Here is a 16,933-nt window from a genome sequence, read left to right as displayed (position 1 = left end):
TCAACTTTAAAGGAATAGAAAGAAAGAAAAATCCCTTTGGTTGAAATATGTTTAATGTTGCAAAGAGGCTCATGCCATCTTACAATAAGGTACAGTAGCTTATGCCAATTTAACCCTCTCCTGTGCAAGTGCAAAGTCAGCAAAATGCCAATCAAAGTGCTTTAAGAATTAACAGGTAGTCTTATTCTGAGCCCCTCTGGAAGGACAAATGTGTACCCTTTTTTTAAAATGGTATTTAAAGCTTTAAATACAACAAATATTCCACTAATCCACTACTCAGAAGAAGGTAGTTTTAACATCTTGTCATCGGCTCCTATAGAGCACCATTAAGTTGCCAACAAATACTAAAAGCAGGACGACATATAAAGACCAGGACCAGCACTCCAGACAGCTACACAGATGATTTGTTCAATGTCTCAACATCACAGAAAGGTATTATCATCTTTTTTTTTAGTCTCAGGTCGTGCGTGACGGTAATCTAATCCTTGAAATGGAACCAGGAGTGCTGCCTTTCAGACTAAAGATCTACGTGTTTTTCTTTCCTGCGAATGCTTTTGCGATGCATTGTGATGATTAAACAGCCTTTAGTTGTTAGGTTGAAGCGGTCGATCGTAGGATGGAGGTGGGTGAGCGACGTCCTGCCGTGGGAGACCTTGTGGTCGGCAGAGCAGCACAACATTCATTTGTTCCTCTGGGCCTTCTGAGCAGATTTGGTGATTTTCCCAGTGGTGGAGACCTTCTTCTCCACGCCTTTTATGACGCCGACGGCCACGGTCTGACGCATGTCGCGGACAGCGAAGCGACCTGTCGAGACACAGCACAGCTCGGCGGTGACATCAGTCACTATTGAGGACGAGGTGATGAAAGAGGACACCTGAACTTACCGAGCGGCGGGTACTCGGAGAAGCTCTCCACGCACATGGGCTTCCCGGGAATCATATCCACGATGGCGGCGTCCCCGGACTTGAGAGACTTTGGGTTGTCCTCCAGCTTTTTGCCAGAGCGGCGATCGATCTTTTCTTTGAGCTCTGCGAACTTGCAGGCGATGTGAGCGGTGTGGCAGTCCAGCACAGGAGCGTAACCAGCGCTGATCTGGCCGGGGTGGTTCAGGATGATCACCTAGCGGAACACAGGAAGCTCGCTCATTTAAACGTCTGTTTCTTCACAATCACTGCGTTATTTTTTATGTTTCTCAGATTATCTTTGAATAGCAAACGTGTCTCGGCTTATTTTAGACTTCTTTCTACTTTACAAAACCATTTGAGTCTATAAATAGTTCTGATAAGCCAGCTTGTCTGTTTCATGTCTATAAACGGGGCTTTCGCAGCGTCTACCTGTGCGGTGAAGTTGGCAGCTTCCTGCGGGGGGTCATTCTTGCTGTCTCCGGCCACGTTACCACGTCGGATGTCCTTGACGGACACGTTCTTGACGTTGAAGCCCACGTTGTCTCCAGGGAGGGCCTCGATCAGCGCCTCGTGGTGCATCTCTACGGATTTCACCTCCGTGGTAACGTTAACAGGAGCAAAGGTCACCACCATGCCCGGCTTTAGTATGCCCGTTTCCACGCGGCCCACAGGGACGGTTCCAATACCTGAGGAGGACGATGTGGGGACGGGAGACGTAAGAAAACAGCTGGTAAATCAGACAAATATTTCCAGTAGATAATATGTGTATGCCAGAGATTTTCACAATAACAGCATCTCAAATTCCCATAACGACACGTCGTCAGCTCCACATGGGCTGTGATGATGTGCTTTTGTCCTGATTACGATTTTTTTTAAGGTGCCGATTCGATTTAAATTGTGATTCTCAGGATTCTTCAATATTGCTGATTTTTTAGACTTAAAAAAAAAAAAAAAAAGAGGCAGGACGGGGACTTCTTTTGCAAGTTAATTTCAATTAAACACAACCCAGTAGCCAGATCATCATTCTGTAGCTAATAATGCCCAAGAATACAAGTAAAAAGATCAATAAAAACAATTAAAAAATTAGTCATTTTTAGGGCTGTGGTGATATGCTTTTGTCCCGATTCGACTCTGATTGTTTTGGGTGCCGATTTGATTAAAATTGCGATTATCACAACTCTTCGATATTGCTGAGTTTTGTTGATTAAAAACTTACCAAAAACAAAAAATACAAAATGTTTTTTTGCTCGTCATTTTTCATGATATCAATAAGAAAAAAACAACCCAGTAGCCCGACCATCATTCTGCTGCTAGAATGTCCAAGAAGACAAGTAAAAATAAAAACAATAAAAATGACTAATTTCATAAATAATTGTTTATTTATTATAAGAAAAATCTATTTATTATAAAATTGTGAGAAAAAATCCTGATATTTGATTGTTGGATTCGATTTTCCCACCCCTACTAATTTCATAATGTATTTATTTATTTAACAAAAAAATATTGAATTAAAAATTATGAAGCAAAAAATGCCATTATTAGATTTTTTTAAATTTGATTTGCCACCCCTACCTCCTATCTTGTAGACATCTTGCAGGGGCAGACGAAGAGGTTTGTCTGTTGGACGGGTGGGGGGCTGGATGGCATCCAGAGCTTCCAGTAGTGTGGTGCCCGACGCATTGCCTTCCTTCCTGCTGATCTTCCACCCTTTAAACCACGTCATCTAGAGAGGAGAGGAGCGTGTCACAGGCTGAGTTAAAACCTGAGCTCAGTCATTTGACTTGCAGTGTGTGTGTGTCTTTATAGCTCTGCTTTGTGTTATGACGTTGCTGTTGTGCGTTTTTCTAGCAGGCAGAAGAACTGTGTGTGTGAAAGGAGGAAGGTTTGGAGCTGCAGCAGCTGACTAAACAGCTGGCTAGCCTCAGCTATACCTGCTCCATCCTGGCACCAGGCGAACAAATGAGAAAGTAGATGGTTGTTAGTCCGTACAGGCTCTCAAACCACCGGGACTACTTACGTTGGGGCTCGGCTCGAGCATGTTGTCCCCATTCCAACCGGAAATGGGCACAAAAGCAACCGTGTCTGGATTGTAGCCAATCTTCTTGATGTAGGTGCTCACTTCCTTCACGATTTCTTCGTAGCGCTTCTGGCTGTAGTTTGGCTCGGTGGAGTCCATCTTGTTGATGCCGACAATCAGCTGCTTCACACCGAGAGTGTACGCCAGCAGGGCGTGCTCACGGGTTTGACCATTCTTGGAAATGCCTGCCTCGAACTCCCCCACGCCTGCTGCCACGATGAGCACGGCACAGTCGGCCTAAGGAGGTAAAAGTTGTGCAGAAACCGATTCATCCTGAACAAGCGGATCGATGTGACTTTATGATGCAGAACTGACCTGGGAAGTCCCAGTGATCATGTTCTTGATGAAGTCCCTGTGCCCCGGGGCATCGATGATTGTTACGTAGTACTTGCTGGTCTCAAACTTCCACAGTGAGATGTCGATGGTTATGCCGCGTTCCCGCTCTGCCTTCAGCTTGTCCAGCACCCAGGCGTACTTAAATGACCCCTTTCCCATCTGGGAAGTAAGATATTTTATTACATTTACATTTCTGACAAGTGAATTGCATGTAAGATGCTACTTGTCCATTTCTGGAAGACAAAAACAGCCTTTATCTTCAGATTGGACCAGCTGATCCTCCTTATGTCCTCACCTCAGCAGCTTCCTTCTCAAACTTCTCGATGGTCCTCTTGTCAATGCCGCCGCACTTGTAGATGAGGTGTCCTGTGGTGGTGGACTTGCCGGAGTCCACGTGGCCGATCACCACAATGTTGATGTGAAGTTTCTCCTTCCCCATGACGACCAGAGATGGGCTGAAGTCACGAGACCGTGAAGCTGCGGTCGGGTTGCAGAGACAGGAAAATGTTTAGTGTGAGCAGCGACAACCATCCTTTCAGACCCTGCGGGGTTGTTGATCATTGTGAATGATAAAATGATAAAAACTGGAAGGTTTCCGCTGCATGTGAAGCTGATGATGCATGTAGGCAGCCTCATCTCAGACGATGAGAGATGGCATCAGCGGCTGCTGATCCTGCACCAAGCACAGACACAACATACTCTGCTCCTCCTACTAATCCTCCATCCAGCTCCGCTCCCCTGTGCATCAACACACCCAGGCAACACCGCTGCTGCTTCGCTCCGAGCCAGAATCCACCATTTTGTCAGGTCCAACCCTCCTGCCAGTGTAGCAGCCATTTCTCAGATGCTGCAGTGCTCTGCTTACAGGTTAGTGGAGGAGAGGAGCAGACACTGTTGGTAACTCTGCAGGAGGTGTTGTGTGATGACCCCGGACATTACATTCACACATGCACAGTTTGGTTCTAAAGTTTGGCTTAAAAACGTGATTCCTTGCATGTGATGTGGATGTTTGTGTGAGATGGAGCAGGTGGGACTAACATGTATGAGACAGACATGTTCAGGTGGAGTCACTGTGAGGACTGAGACACATTTAGAAATCCAAACTGCGTCCCAGCAGCTGCCGCAGTGCGCCTCCTTCTAATAAACTGCGGGAATCCTGCAAAAAAAACAGCGCAGCTACTGCGGTAAAAAAAAAAAAAAAAAAAAAAAAACTAATGTCGGAGGGATTTAAGGGGAAAGCCTCCGCCATGTTCTGTCATCTGCCCGCTTACTGACGCCTGGATGCGCATTAAGCACCAGCCGTTCCGCATCACCACGTCCCCCCCAAACACCGCCAGACCAGTAAACCCAGTTAAAAACCAGAACAGCGGCATCGGCAGGAATGGAAGAAGCAGACATGCCTTCATACGGTGTGTCGTACCTGAGAGCTGGCCGGTGTCCGCCTGGCTGCAGGACCGGAGCGGCTGAGGAGAGACGCTGATCCGGTTACAGATCCCGGGACGGGAGGGGAGGGGAGGGTTGCGTAATTGCGCGCGCCCGCTGCTGCTGCACAGCACCACAACGAGACGCAGAAGTTGCCGTAAACGAGTTTATCCATGGTTACTGGCGGAGCGATCCGTCGCTAGGTTCTTCACCTGCTGCAGAAACCGAAGCTGAAGCAGCTTCGTCGATTTTCTAAGACAGAAATGTTGTTTCTCATCACTTAACAGTTGGAGGATGAGAGGAGATGCAGTTAGGAGCAGGTTTGAACGGAGCACGCGCAGGAGGAGGTGCGCATTCCTCTCCAGACGCGTTGGAGCACATGAACCCCGTTGCTCCTAAAGCCTTTCTGTCGCGTCTGGCTGCCAATTGGCACAACTTCCAAAGGCTGTTAACCTGCTTCATAAGCCACCTGCTGATCCTGGCTTTTATTTTATTCCTCATTGTTTATAGTTTTCTCCTTAAACTTGTTTTGATGCCAAACCTCCAGTCACTGGGCATCAACACTTTGAGCTATTTCTTTCCCTCCCTTCCTCATCATGCCAACCTGTGTTTCTTTGCTGAATCCACCGTGGGTGTACATTCAGAACAGCCAAAGATGAGGCAGGATAAAAGATGGATGCTGAATTAACCTTCGTTAAGGCAGCAGCATGGCTTTAATTTAATCTTGCATTGAACGTTTACACCAGAATCCAGTCATTCGCCCCACATTTTAACAGCCGTGATCGCTGCTCTATATATAAATGAATAAGCCGACACAGGGTGAGTTGCTCAGAACTATATTTGATACATTTACATAGATTAAAGATATTTTCAGTAATGTTTCCAGGATGCACATTTACAATAATATACACTGTAGTACATTACCATACATAAGTCCCTTTGTGGGTAGACGTCGGTGTGAAACAAAGAAATAACATGATTCTATGGAGCTGGATTGTCTGATTTCCTTTAAAATTCCTCTCATAAGGCACAAGCACATTATACCTGCAGCTGGGATGATGCTACCTGTTAAACTTCAGGCAAGGTTAAAATGCTTTTCCTTAACTCTAACTGGTGAATGATAAATGTTAAAAAAAAGCTAACGAACGTAAACATACAGATAAAATCCCTTTTAATTCATTACACAGAACATTAAAATAACTGGAAGGCGAATCTTTATATGTTGTAAAGTGGGGGCGGGGGATCCTTGAGGTCTGCTGTCCTGCAAGTATTCCCGCTCCAATGCACCTGGCTTCCATTAAATGGATCCATCAGGTATTCTACTCTTTGACTGATTCATTGAGTCAGGTGTGTTGGAGCAGGAATACATAGAAAACCTGCAGGATTGTGGCCCTCGAGGACCGGAGCTGAACACCCCTGCTGTAAAGATGTTATTTTATAGCAGGAGTGGGGAACCTTGGACCTCGTCCTGGAAGTTTTCTACATCTTTGGCTGTGTCACAGATCAGGGTCTGCACACTTGGAAATGCAGATTCGTTGGCTGCATATGTCGTCGGGGCATGCCAAGCTGTCCTAATTCAAAGGCTCTTTCGAGTCCACCCTTCAAATTCGCACTTCGTTTGGCTCCAGATTAGTTAAAAACGAAGGATACAAGTGATGTATCCTATGCGCTCTCTCCTATCCCAGAATTCATTGCGCTCTTGTCAACAAGTGCAGAAGTCTGATTTGGAGGAAGAGAAAACTGTCGTGGTTTGTCAATATCAGCTTATTTCTCAGGCAGCTGTTTTTCTCCTTCTTTAATGGGAGGGTATGAATACATATGAGGACGACTGTATATGTGTCAAACAAGGATTGTTTTCCACTGAAGTTAACGTCAGATTGACAGGATGAGCTGTCAGCCAGAGGAGAGCTCGTCTAAACTGCCTCCACATTTGTCATTTAGACACAAAGGAAAATGAAAATAAATTTAAATTACTGGCACTATTTTCTGTCATTTCAAATTATTTTTTTTTTGTGGAGGAATGGGATCAGTAATTAGATAAACTTGGCATATGTGGTTGCTAGGCAACAGAGGACTGGAGCACTATGGGTAATTCTTGTACACTAGACAGGCCACCTCATTTTCCTGACAGTAAGCGCACTTCGGTGTGTGCAGACGACGTAGAACACTTCGTTGCTGACACAGTTTGCGCACTTGGAGGTGTGCAGACCCTGAAATGAGACCCAGCCTTTGTTCCAACACATCAGATTCAAATGAATGACTCACTTGATAAGCTGTTGGATCAATTGGACTTGAATCAGGTGTGTTGGGCCAGGGATACATGGAAAACCTGCAGAATTCCGGCCCTCGAGGAGCAAGATTCCCCACCAGTTTCACAGGAAGTGCTACTTTCTAGCACTTTGATACGCCTCCCAAAACAACACCATTAAACTTTACACCCAAGTGCAAGAAATAATTTCTTTAGATAATACTTCATAGTTCTAGATTTAAAAATCATTGAACAGAAACTGGAATAATTTGCACCGTAGATGAAAGACCATGGAGGCACAGTTTGAGGCAGTTTAGATGACACATTGAGTTTCTAACAGATCTTCATTGATTGGAACCATTATGCTAAATATACCCAGTGTTTAACTTCATTTAGCTAACTCTCCGGGAGGAAATATTTTCTTTGTGATTAATCTGTGTGACTGTGAGCTCATCATTTAACTAAACTACAGACATAATAAAGAAGAGCCCTGACAGATTCATGGCCGTTTACGCTGTAAACTGTGCTGGGAGAAAACTCTGCTGGAACGCGCCTCGCTGAGAAATCCCACTGAATCCAGTCTCTTAACTGGAGGAATTTACTTGTCTCTCAGCCGCCGTGAGAGTAGGATGTGTGGACAGCCCAGTGCTGCACGGTGCCTTTCCCAAACACAGAGTAGAATATGGCTCCAAACAGGTTGATGCCAGCAGCGATGTAGAAGACTGTCAGCCATTCCTCTGTGGTGTTCTAGATGACAGCGAGAATGATGGTTAGCAGCTTTGTGTGCATGCACAGCATTATTCCCATCTGCTCTTCACATGAACTGCATCATTCCCTTTGTTTACATGTTACAGAATCTAGTCTGATCAATGAGTGACTGACGTTACACTTCCTGTCTGCTATCACACTCATCTGAAGTTTTCATGGAGCTGGACCTGGTCTTGTGGAAAACAGAAGGAAACATAAAATCTTTTATGAAAAGGTTACATTTGGATGAATAAAACTCTAGATGTCTTATTTGTAAGCACATAAAATTATGTATCACTGCGGCGACGTGTAGCTCCTCAGCGTCTAGACCCGGGTTCTATGTTGTAGGTCATTCCCTGCGCTCTCTGTTCTACCCAGCTACTGTTTTACAACGGCTAGTATCAAGTATTTTTGTGTAGGTTTTTTCTTCACAATTCTGACCAATCAGACGCTGAAGTGTCAGGATTTATTTTTCTGTTTAACACTTTATAATTAAAGCTGGATAGAACTGGTTTTAATGAGGGAACTGGAGTGTCTCCTGGCAAACCATCCACATCGTGCATTAAATGAAGAAAGAAACCAAAGTATTTTATAACATCTGCATCATGACAACATCTGGTTTTTCTGAGTTTGGCATTAATGTGACTTAGTATAGGTGATGTTGCTCAGAGATTTTTTTTTTTTTACTCTGGGTGAAGCAGTTCCTCGTCCTGATAGTAGTCTATACATTTTTAAATCATGAACAATAAGAAATATAGTTAGACCCCCTCAGTTTACTGTAAATATGTAAAATCTCTGACCAATCCAAACGTTCGGTTTAATTTCTTATATTTATATATCCTTTCCAACTCCCCTCCTCCCCCACCAGCAGCGCATACCTGATGGCCACACCTTGCATATAAACAGCATGTTAGGATGAAAATACAAAGTAGTGAAGAAGAAACTCTGAAGGCAAACATGGCTGGGAAAATGCCGGAAGGATTTATTTGCCTCCTCCTGCTAAACAGCCGAGAAAGAGAAAATTGTTGGTGGAAAAAGCTGCGAACTAGAAAAGCAAATCTCCGTCACAGCCTTTAAAAAGTTCCTGGAATCAAACGGTGATCCGGATCACTACCAAAATGAAATCCGTTCTTCCTTTTCACATTTCCAACAACTCCTGAAAGTTTAATTAAAATCCATTCATAACTTTTTGAGTTATCTTCAACACAAACAGATAAACGGTAAAAACATAACCTCCTTGGCAGAGGTAAGAAAAAAGCCTTGGATCACACAAGGAGCAAAAGTAGACGGGGAGGAGCCAAGGCAGGGCGCCACTTTCACATCTTGCTCCATCTGCACATCTCCCCAACATTACCTACCCCAGCTTTAATGTTCTACATTTGATAAACACGACATACATCCATTAATTTAGTCACTCAACATTTTTTTGGATTTCAATTAAAGTCTAACATGAGTTGAGCAACTAAGAGCTAGAAGGTATTTTACCTGTAGTGGGGCATCAACAGGAGTAAACTTGACCACCGACGCCCTCTAGTGGTTGAATTCTAACACTTTAATCCCTTACTAACTAACCCTATTAGGGAAGCAGGGATAATGTCTGTTCACGCAACAAGATTTAAGGTCACGACATCAAGAGACCTTTGCATGTATACAAGCAGCAGGACACTGCATGCATGTAAAAAAAAAAAAAAAAAAAAAAACTAATATAATGAAATGTTTGCATGTTGTCATGTTACATGAAGAATTTTCTTACATTTTGGGTGATTGCTCTTGCTATAACCGGTCCCACCATTCCTGGTATGGTGGCAAAGGTGTTGGTGATTCCCAGCAGTATTCCAGCATACCTACAAATATAGATTAAAGTCTTAAATGACTGAAGGACAAATTCTACGGGTTGTTTTCTCAACATAACACATTAAAAACAGTTTATTTACATTCTATTGAGGATTAAATTTCCCTATCTTAAAAGTTCTTTGGTTCTAGATCTAATATGCCAGTGGCTGAAAGGAGTTAATCTTACGAAGGAGCGATGTCGAGGTGGTTGATGTTGAATCCAGAGGCTGACACGCCACCCAGAGAAGAGGAGATGGTGAGGAAGGTCACGGCTAAGGTGTAGTTACAGCCTATGTAGCCTGCTGCTACCAGGAACACGGCTGGCCCGATCATTCCTGCAACACAAGAAGAAAACCTCATCAGAAAGAGAAAATGTGGCGTTTTGGATGCGGAGTCGTTGTCGTGTCCTTACCAATGAGAGAGAAGGACTTCCTGACGGCGACGGTCGAGTAGGAGCAGGTTTCTCGCAGGTAATCAGCAACTTGGCCACTCAGCACCGCCAACACGGCGCAGCCCATGTATGGCAGAGCTGACAGCATCCCGTTCTGTTAACGACACGATTTCATCCAGTTTACTAACGAAGGGCTTTCTGTGGGAAAATTGTGACTCCTGTTTGGGTTCATCGGCTAATCCCCGTCTCACCTGCTGTATGCTGAATCCCAGGATGTCCTTCATGTAGGTTGGCAGCAGAGTGAGGAGAGTGTAGAAGGTCCAGTTGTATGAAAAATGAGCCACGACGATGCCCAGCAGCGGCTTTGACGTCACGATGGCTCGCCAGGGAATATTGTTTGCTGAGGTGGACAGCTGGCACAAGAAGAAGAAGAAAGAAATAGCAGGTCAAAGTCTTTGTACAGCGATTTTTCTTTTTCACGTGTATAAAAAGCTTCAGCCAAACGATGGCTGTCGATCAAAGATTCATGGACATGACAAAACTTCTGTTTTTACTTTTTAAGCCCCTAAGGCAGCACTGTATGAGAAATTATCATGTTGCTATGATCAATACAGTCACAGGGGCTCAGGAATACCTGGGGAAAATCATTTGGACTCAGCACAGGCTGTTACGACATCCAGAAATGTGTATTACACAAGAAGGAAGCCACATATCAGCAGTGAAGAAACCTGTTTTCTGCACAGAAGCTTATCTCAAGTTAACGGAAAGAAAATGGATGTGTGATGTCGACAGATGAGTCAACATTTCAGCTGCTTCTGGGGGAGAAAAAAAAAAATCTGGTTTCATGTGCAAATTGAAAGCAATGTATGTTGAATTCTATGATTTATTGTGTGTATTACGCTTGTATGCTGTTTAAGTTTAATTGTAACGGAACTGAATGCGTATTACTATATTTTTCATGCTGTGAAAATTTGACCGTATAATTGATAAGGGAGGTTTTGGACTAGATAAGTGCCCAACTTCTTCCAAAACCCTTTTTTCGGACTTAAGAAGCTTATTTCATTTGTTGTTTGTTGTAACCAATATTTGTTCTTTTAAAAGTCCTTTTGTTCGAAATAAAAACAAAAACAAAAAACATGCAACCAGCATCTATGACGTAGAGGTATTCATGGAATTTACAAACATGCTGGTTAGCTGGTTGCACAAAGTAGGTTTTTTTTTTTTTTTCTTTTCCAGTTGAATAAGTTATTTTATATCAGTTTAATGTGTAATTTAACTCCACAGAATAAAAAGGAAAAAAAGAAACAGGTGTTTCTAAGAAGAGGAAGAAGATGGTTTCATCATCACACAACTTCCTCAAACCTCTACCGCAGCGTTGTTGCCCCTTGCTGGCAGAAAATCTCCACCAGTTTTTGTCAAATCAATGATAATACAGGTTTTCAGATGTTATAGAAGTTTATATAAAACACATAAAAAGTATTGAGGTTATAAATATGCTGATCATTCCAAAAAAGCCTTCCTGAGCTGAGAGGTTACTGCTCACACTTCTGAGAGGTAAAACTACGTTACAGAAACCATACGCACGCACCGCTCTAAAAGGCAGATGCGTTTCCATTTATGGAGTAACTTTATGGAATGAACTAAGTGATGATTTATAATTATTATTATTCAGTTTAAAAAATGTAAAAAATTATTTTTGGATAAATATAAAAAATAAGAAAATTCATGATTTATTTTGCTGATTTATATTTTGCCGTCTGGCTGATGACTTTCAGTATGTAAACTGTGTATACAGCCGTATAACTGTAAATTAAAGACTGTAAATAAGGAGTAGTACTTAAATAAGCCTTGGGCTTCCTTCTGCTCCTTCAGGTATGTTACACAAATGTACATCCTTGTTTTGTATTGTATATGTGTTTGAGATAAATAAATAAAAAACTTGCTGCAGACTGTATGAACACACTGCAGCTTAATCCCAGTAAATGAAGACTGCAAACTGGGGAATCCTTTTAGCTGTTTGTTCTACACACATGAACAAGCAATATAAGAAAATAAACTTCAGTAATGCACCAACATTATGCAACACTGGAGTCAGACAGCTGCACTGCCACAGTGAGAGATTGAAGCTCAACGCGGCGCACTCCGCCTCCACCGCTGTCTGCGTTTTACACTAAATACACATACAGTCTCTGGAAAACACTAAATAATGAGGCTTATTCTGTGGAAATCTAAGTTATTATTACCTCGTTTTTCAGTGACGTGGTGATGTAGAGTCTCTCCTGCTCTGATATCCGTGGGTGAGTGTTGGGAGTGTCAAAAACAAGAAGAGCCCACAAGATGAACCAGACCAAGCCAACAGCACCTGGACACACAAGGACTGTTTTACCACAAACTAACACTGGAGACCAGTTAATCCAGCACAAACCCTCCTCCATGTCAAAGATTATACACTTCAACTAAGACCATGTGCTTTTTATTTTTTTTGTAAGAGATGGGGCTTTGCTAAAGGAGCCGTTAAAGCAGACAGAAGTACATAAAAAGGAGCGTAAGCAGTTTTAACTGGAAGAACCTGCCAAATCATCGTTTCCACAAAGCAAAGAGGAAGAAACAAGCAGACGCAAAAGAAACGTTGTAAATGCACAGCAAGTCCTGCAGAATTAGACACTTCCAACCAGTTAAATCCTTCACAGTAAGAAAAAAAAACAAACAAAAGAAACAAATCCACTTTTTTCTGAAGTCCATGAATGCAACATGTTAGTGTAATTTTGTTTTCAGAAGCAAGAGAGTAAATGTGAGAACTCTCCACATGCTTTACCAAAGAAGTAGAAGACGTAGGTCCAGTCCTGGTAGAAGCAGATTTCACCAGACAGAGGAAGAGAAATGACCGTTCCCAGCTGGGCTCCTGGGATGGAAGAGACAAATATGAACATCTGTCCTCCACAGCTGGCTGGATGCACGTTGCGTCGTAAATATACAAGCAAGTACACACTGACAGCGAAAGAGATGATGATGGTGGAATATAGGGGTGAGAAAATCGCATAAAAAAAATTGGACATTGGGACTTTTTTCTTTACAATTTTAAAATAAATAAAAATTTAACAAAAACAAAAAAAATCATTTTTTTTCCCTCCAAATAAATAAAATAAATGCATTATAAGGTTTTTGTCGGCATTGTTATTGTTGTTATTGATCTTTTTACATGTCTTCTTGGGCATTATAGCAGCAGAATGATGGTCTGACTACTGTGTTTTTTCCTCATTGAAATGAAGAAAAATGACGAGCAAAAAAAAAAGTTTTACACATTTTTTTTTGTTTTTAATCTACAAAAATCAGCAATATTGGAGAATTGTGAGAATCGCAATATAAATCAAATCAGCACGCAAAAAAAAAAAAAAAAAAAAAAATCGGAATATAATTGAATTGGGACAAAAACATATCGTCACACTCCTAGTGGAATGGCTTAAATCATCACAATCAAGCTTCACACAGTTACTAACAGTAAATTTATCATTTTACTATAAATTTATATTATTCAGCCGTCAGTTTTAGTGCTAACGGATAAAATATTGGCAGCGTTGGACATGTCCAGGTCTTCTGAAGAGAAAATCAGACACCGAAGCTGAACGGATGAGAGGAACACTAGAGATTCCCAACATTAAAGTGATTGAATTCTTGGAAAAATCTAATTTAAATAATCTGATATTATAAAGACATAAATTTAAAATATAAATGAATTAATGAAAAGGAGCCTTAAAGTTGGATCTGCCTCATCATCATCATTGAGGACACAGTTAATTGCAGCATATTAAGCCTGCAGCAGATAAACTAATCAAATCATACTTTGCAATCAGATTTATCAGAAATCAAATACTCGTGATTTCTGTCCAGTATTACGGCATTATCACACACACCCGGACTTTAACCCGCTTTACTTTGAACTGCTCGTATTCACAAGAAAACCACATTCTGATGAGCGAGTGCTTTTAATGTTTGTTTTTATTCCTTGGCCTTTAACCAAACGTAAGACAGCTTTCGGTATGTGTGCTATAGTTTATTTTTATTATTGGTTTGTTTTAATTCCATGGTCCTTGTATGACCTGTTTTATTGTGTTCTTTATTTGCATTTGAACAGTTTTATTCTGTTTTATTTTGGGCGATCGTGTACAGCACTATGTTTCAACTGGTTGTTTTAAAGGGCTTTATAAATAAAGTTGAGTTTTGCATCAGGATGTATTATTAAATTGACTTATATCAAGTGTCCAAGAACCCAGAAGCAGTCAATTCCTTCCTAAAGCTGCAAACTCAACGTGTTTAGCATTTTTCCAGCCACAATAAAAGACTTGTTCATGAATAATAAACCCAATGAGAACCATTTGCAGACTGTTTTTTTTTTTTATAAGATTTTTTGCATTTTAGTAAAAATAAACCAGGTGTGCAGCTTAGTGTTCGTGACTTTGTGGCACTTACCGATGTATGAGATGGTGAGCAGTCGGCTTCTCTCTAGGGGAGGGGCCCACGCAGCCCACATGGTGTACATAGCAGGAAATGAAACGCCCTGAAAAAATAAAAATACCAGTCAGGTGAGAAGACTGGTGTATCCATCCTCCATCAGTCTGCAATGTTTCCTTCACGCAGTTACTGACAGAGTTAACTTGTATTCAAGATGAAATGAAACACCGATCTCATACCTCACCGATCCCCTCCAGCACTCTCACAGCAATCAGGTAGCCTGCGCCCAGATCAGCAGCCACAGGCGTGAGGAGCGTAAAAACCACAGTTCCCAGGATTCCAAAACCCATTAGCCACTTGGGTCCGAAACGGCCGGCTAGGTAGCCCCCAGGGATCTGTGTTAGGATGTAGCCATAGAAAAAAGAGCCCAGGATCCAGCCTTGAGTTTCAGAGTCCCAGTTGTACACACTGGCCTGTGGAATGAAGAGTTAAAAGGTATCACATCAGTCACATAATCCAAACTAAAAGCAAAAATGATCGTTGGCACTTGTTTCCAAGTTGTGCCATTTAAATTGTCTACAAAAATGTGCAGCTTTCCCTGCCTGTGGCTCACCGTGTGGTTGTGTTTGGGTCGAGCTGGGTTGGTATGAGAAGGACACACCGAGCCACTCTGGTTGGCACTGGACTGATGGGTGCTGTTCAGCATGTCCACCATGGTCACGCTGAGGATCACCCTCAGAGAGTAAACCACAAAGAAGCCATAACAGGAGAGCAGCGCCAGGCCGTAGCGGGAGGAACAGCATACTGGAGCTGCAGGAAGAGGAACGGGGATGTTCAAACACCTGACTGCCTGCTGCAAAGTAAGGCTAAACTGCAGTTAGATAAGTACTAATCTTTCCATTTTGTGACTCTGAAGTCAAATTAAACTTGCTGGGCAGCATCACAGCATCGCCAGTCTTTGCGTGCATGAATTATTGTTTATTATTGTTGCATATCTTCTATAAGTCTGTTGTGGAGAGTGCAGTCAGCTTTGCAGCATCTGCTGGGGTAGTAGCATCAGAACCAGAGACTTGAAGAGAATCAACAAACTGATCAAGAAAGCTGCTTCTGTGCTTGGAGTAACTCTGGAGCTGCTGGAGCTGATTGTCCAAAGAAGAATGCTGCACAAGCTGATGAAGATGATGGAGGATTCTTCACACCCTCTCCACAACACAGTGAAAAAACAACAAAGTGTGTTCAGTGAGAGGCTTCTTCAGGTCTGATGTAAGACTGAAAGATACAGAAGATCATTCCTGCCAGCAGCCATCAGCAAAAAGACCTCCCCAAGTTAATTATTATATACTACAATATTTAATTTCCCTTTGGGGATTAATAAAGTGCTTTTCATTTCATTATAACCGAGCAGGTATGCATAAAGGATGACGCCACAGCTTCTCAGGTAGACCTGTCTCATGACACGAGAGATGGGTGTGCGTGCAACTCGTGACATTTTAAGAGTTAAGAACAACGTTATGAGAAGAAAAGGTGACATTAAGTCTGATGTGACACGATATAAACACTTAAAACACTCCAGAACTGTAGAAAATGAAATTTGGACATATTTTTAGGTTAGTCGAACTAGAAACATGGTCGTTTTTATTGTGCAGAATAAATTTAATGTGGCGCCCCATCGCTAAATATTCAGGTCTACCATTAAATAAACGAAAAGGTTGCCCTAACTGAGGTTTCTTTTCTGAAAACAATGTGAAAATAAGCGCTTTCTTTGGTAACATATGTTGGGGAAAGCCCTCGGTTCCACGTTACAGTTAGCCACTGTTAGCTTCAGACGCGTTTCTGTACCTCTCTGGACTTTGTCTTCGTGTCTCCGGAGAAGCAGCGGCTTCTCCTGCTCGTCCCCCTCCGTGTCAGACCCGTATCGCTCCATTTCACAGCCCACAGCTGCTAGTAGCCGGTTACCGCATCGTAAATACACAAAGAACTGCGACAGACAGCGAACACGTCCAGTCAGCCTGGAGTTAGCTGACCGAGCGAGACGTCCCCCGTCACGTGACGTGGTCACGTTGCTAGGAACTAAAACTATAGACTGTAAATAAAAAGTACAAAACCAGCGTTTTGGTTTGTTTTTCAAGTATCTGAATAGTCTGACTTTAAACATCAACTGTGATGAGTTTCTTCCAGAAAGAAAAATATTATAGAAAACATTACAGAAAAATCAGTAATATTCTTCCCACTATTATTAATATTTTATCTGCAGCAGTCTTAGAGATGTCTGTAGCAGCCAATTTTCTGTTTCTGTCCAGTAAAGCTCTCAGAGTTAACCAACATAATAGCTTAATCCAAACCTTTAACTTGTATTTTAGACCCCACCCCTACCAGATTATGCAAGGAAGTATGTTTCTTTTTCAACACATCTGTACTGGAACTGATCAATTAATCTCTATTTATAGGATATGCACCTCAATATTGTAAGACAGCTGTAACCAAACCTCTACTTAAAAAAACAACTCTTGACCCAGGAGTTTTAG

The 16,933-nt window shown here is 42.2% G+C and overlaps 2 protein-coding genes across 4 annotated transcripts in view; both read right to left on the bottom strand.

Annotated features, from left to right (window-relative positions):
• Positions 1 to 101: 101 nt before the first annotated feature.
• LOC306762540 (elongation factor 1-alpha 1-like) lies at positions 102 to 4,840 on the bottom strand. The gene is made up of 8 exons (XM_079249063.1): positions 4,739 to 4,840; positions 3,614 to 3,795; positions 3,298 to 3,477; positions 2,923 to 3,219; positions 2,478 to 2,628; positions 1,335 to 1,591; positions 885 to 1,119; positions 102 to 804 (listed from the first exon to the last, which is right to left on the bottom strand). The coding sequence occupies exons 2-8, from the start codon at positions 3,755 to 3,757 to the stop codon at positions 680 to 682; spliced, it is 1,389 nt and encodes a 462-aa protein (XP_079105189.1). The 5' UTR covers positions 3,758 to 3,795; positions 4,739 to 4,840; the 3' UTR covers positions 102 to 679.
• A 734-nt stretch (positions 4,841 to 5,574) lies between these two features.
• The window catches only part of slc17a5 (solute carrier family 17 member 5), a 40,090-nt gene continuing 28,731 nt past the window's right edge, over positions 5,575 to 16,933 (bottom strand). For 2 of the 3 annotated variants that reach the window (XM_079248883.1, XM_079248884.1), the window contains 10 exons: positions 15,022 to 15,218; positions 14,648 to 14,881; positions 14,427 to 14,514; positions 12,775 to 12,861; positions 12,203 to 12,321; positions 10,211 to 10,372; positions 9,981 to 10,113; positions 9,756 to 9,903; positions 9,489 to 9,579; positions 5,575 to 7,735 (listed from right to left, as the gene is read on the bottom strand). In XM_079248883.1, coding sequence (XP_079105009.1) covers positions 7,598 to 7,735; positions 9,489 to 9,579; positions 9,756 to 9,903; positions 9,981 to 10,113; positions 10,211 to 10,372; positions 12,203 to 12,321; positions 12,775 to 12,861; positions 14,427 to 14,514; positions 14,648 to 14,881; positions 15,022 to 15,123 — 1,302 coding nt within the window. In that variant the 5' untranslated portion in view covers positions 15,124 to 15,218 and the 3' untranslated portion in view covers positions 5,575 to 7,597. Of the gene's footprint in view, positions 7,736 to 9,488; positions 9,580 to 9,755; positions 9,904 to 9,980; positions 10,114 to 10,210; positions 10,373 to 12,202; positions 12,322 to 12,774; positions 12,862 to 14,426; positions 14,515 to 14,647; positions 14,882 to 15,021; positions 15,219 to 16,247; positions 16,416 to 16,933 lie in introns of those variants that run through there. The other variant, XM_079248882.1, reaches the window with a different exon arrangement.

Source organism: Telmatherina bonti, assembly GCF_933228915.1.
Source record: "Telmatherina bonti genome assembly, chromosome: 11".
In the NCBI taxonomy this organism is placed as follows: domain Eukaryota; kingdom Metazoa; phylum Chordata; class Actinopteri; order Atheriniformes; family Telmatherinidae; genus Telmatherina; species Telmatherina bonti.
The sequence above is the reverse complement of the archived record's forward strand: the minus strand, read 5'-3'. Positions and strand labels throughout refer to the sequence as shown.

What these genes read in the sequence shown, in the direction of transcription:
- LOC306762540 (XM_079249063.1), bottom strand. Translation starts at nt 3,757, where the DNA reads ATGGGGAAGGAGAAACTTCACATCAACATTGTGGTGATCGGCCACGTG. An exon ending in TGATCACTGGGACTTCCCAG is followed by an intron (nt 3,220 to 3,297) that starts GTCAGTTCTGCA and finishes TTACCTCCTTAG; the next exon opens with GCCGACTGTGCCGTGCTCAT. An exon ending in AGATGTCTACAAGATAGGAG is followed by an intron (nt 1,592 to 2,477) that starts GTAGGGGTGGCA and finishes CGTCCTCCTCAG; the next exon opens with GTATTGGAACCGTCCCTGTG.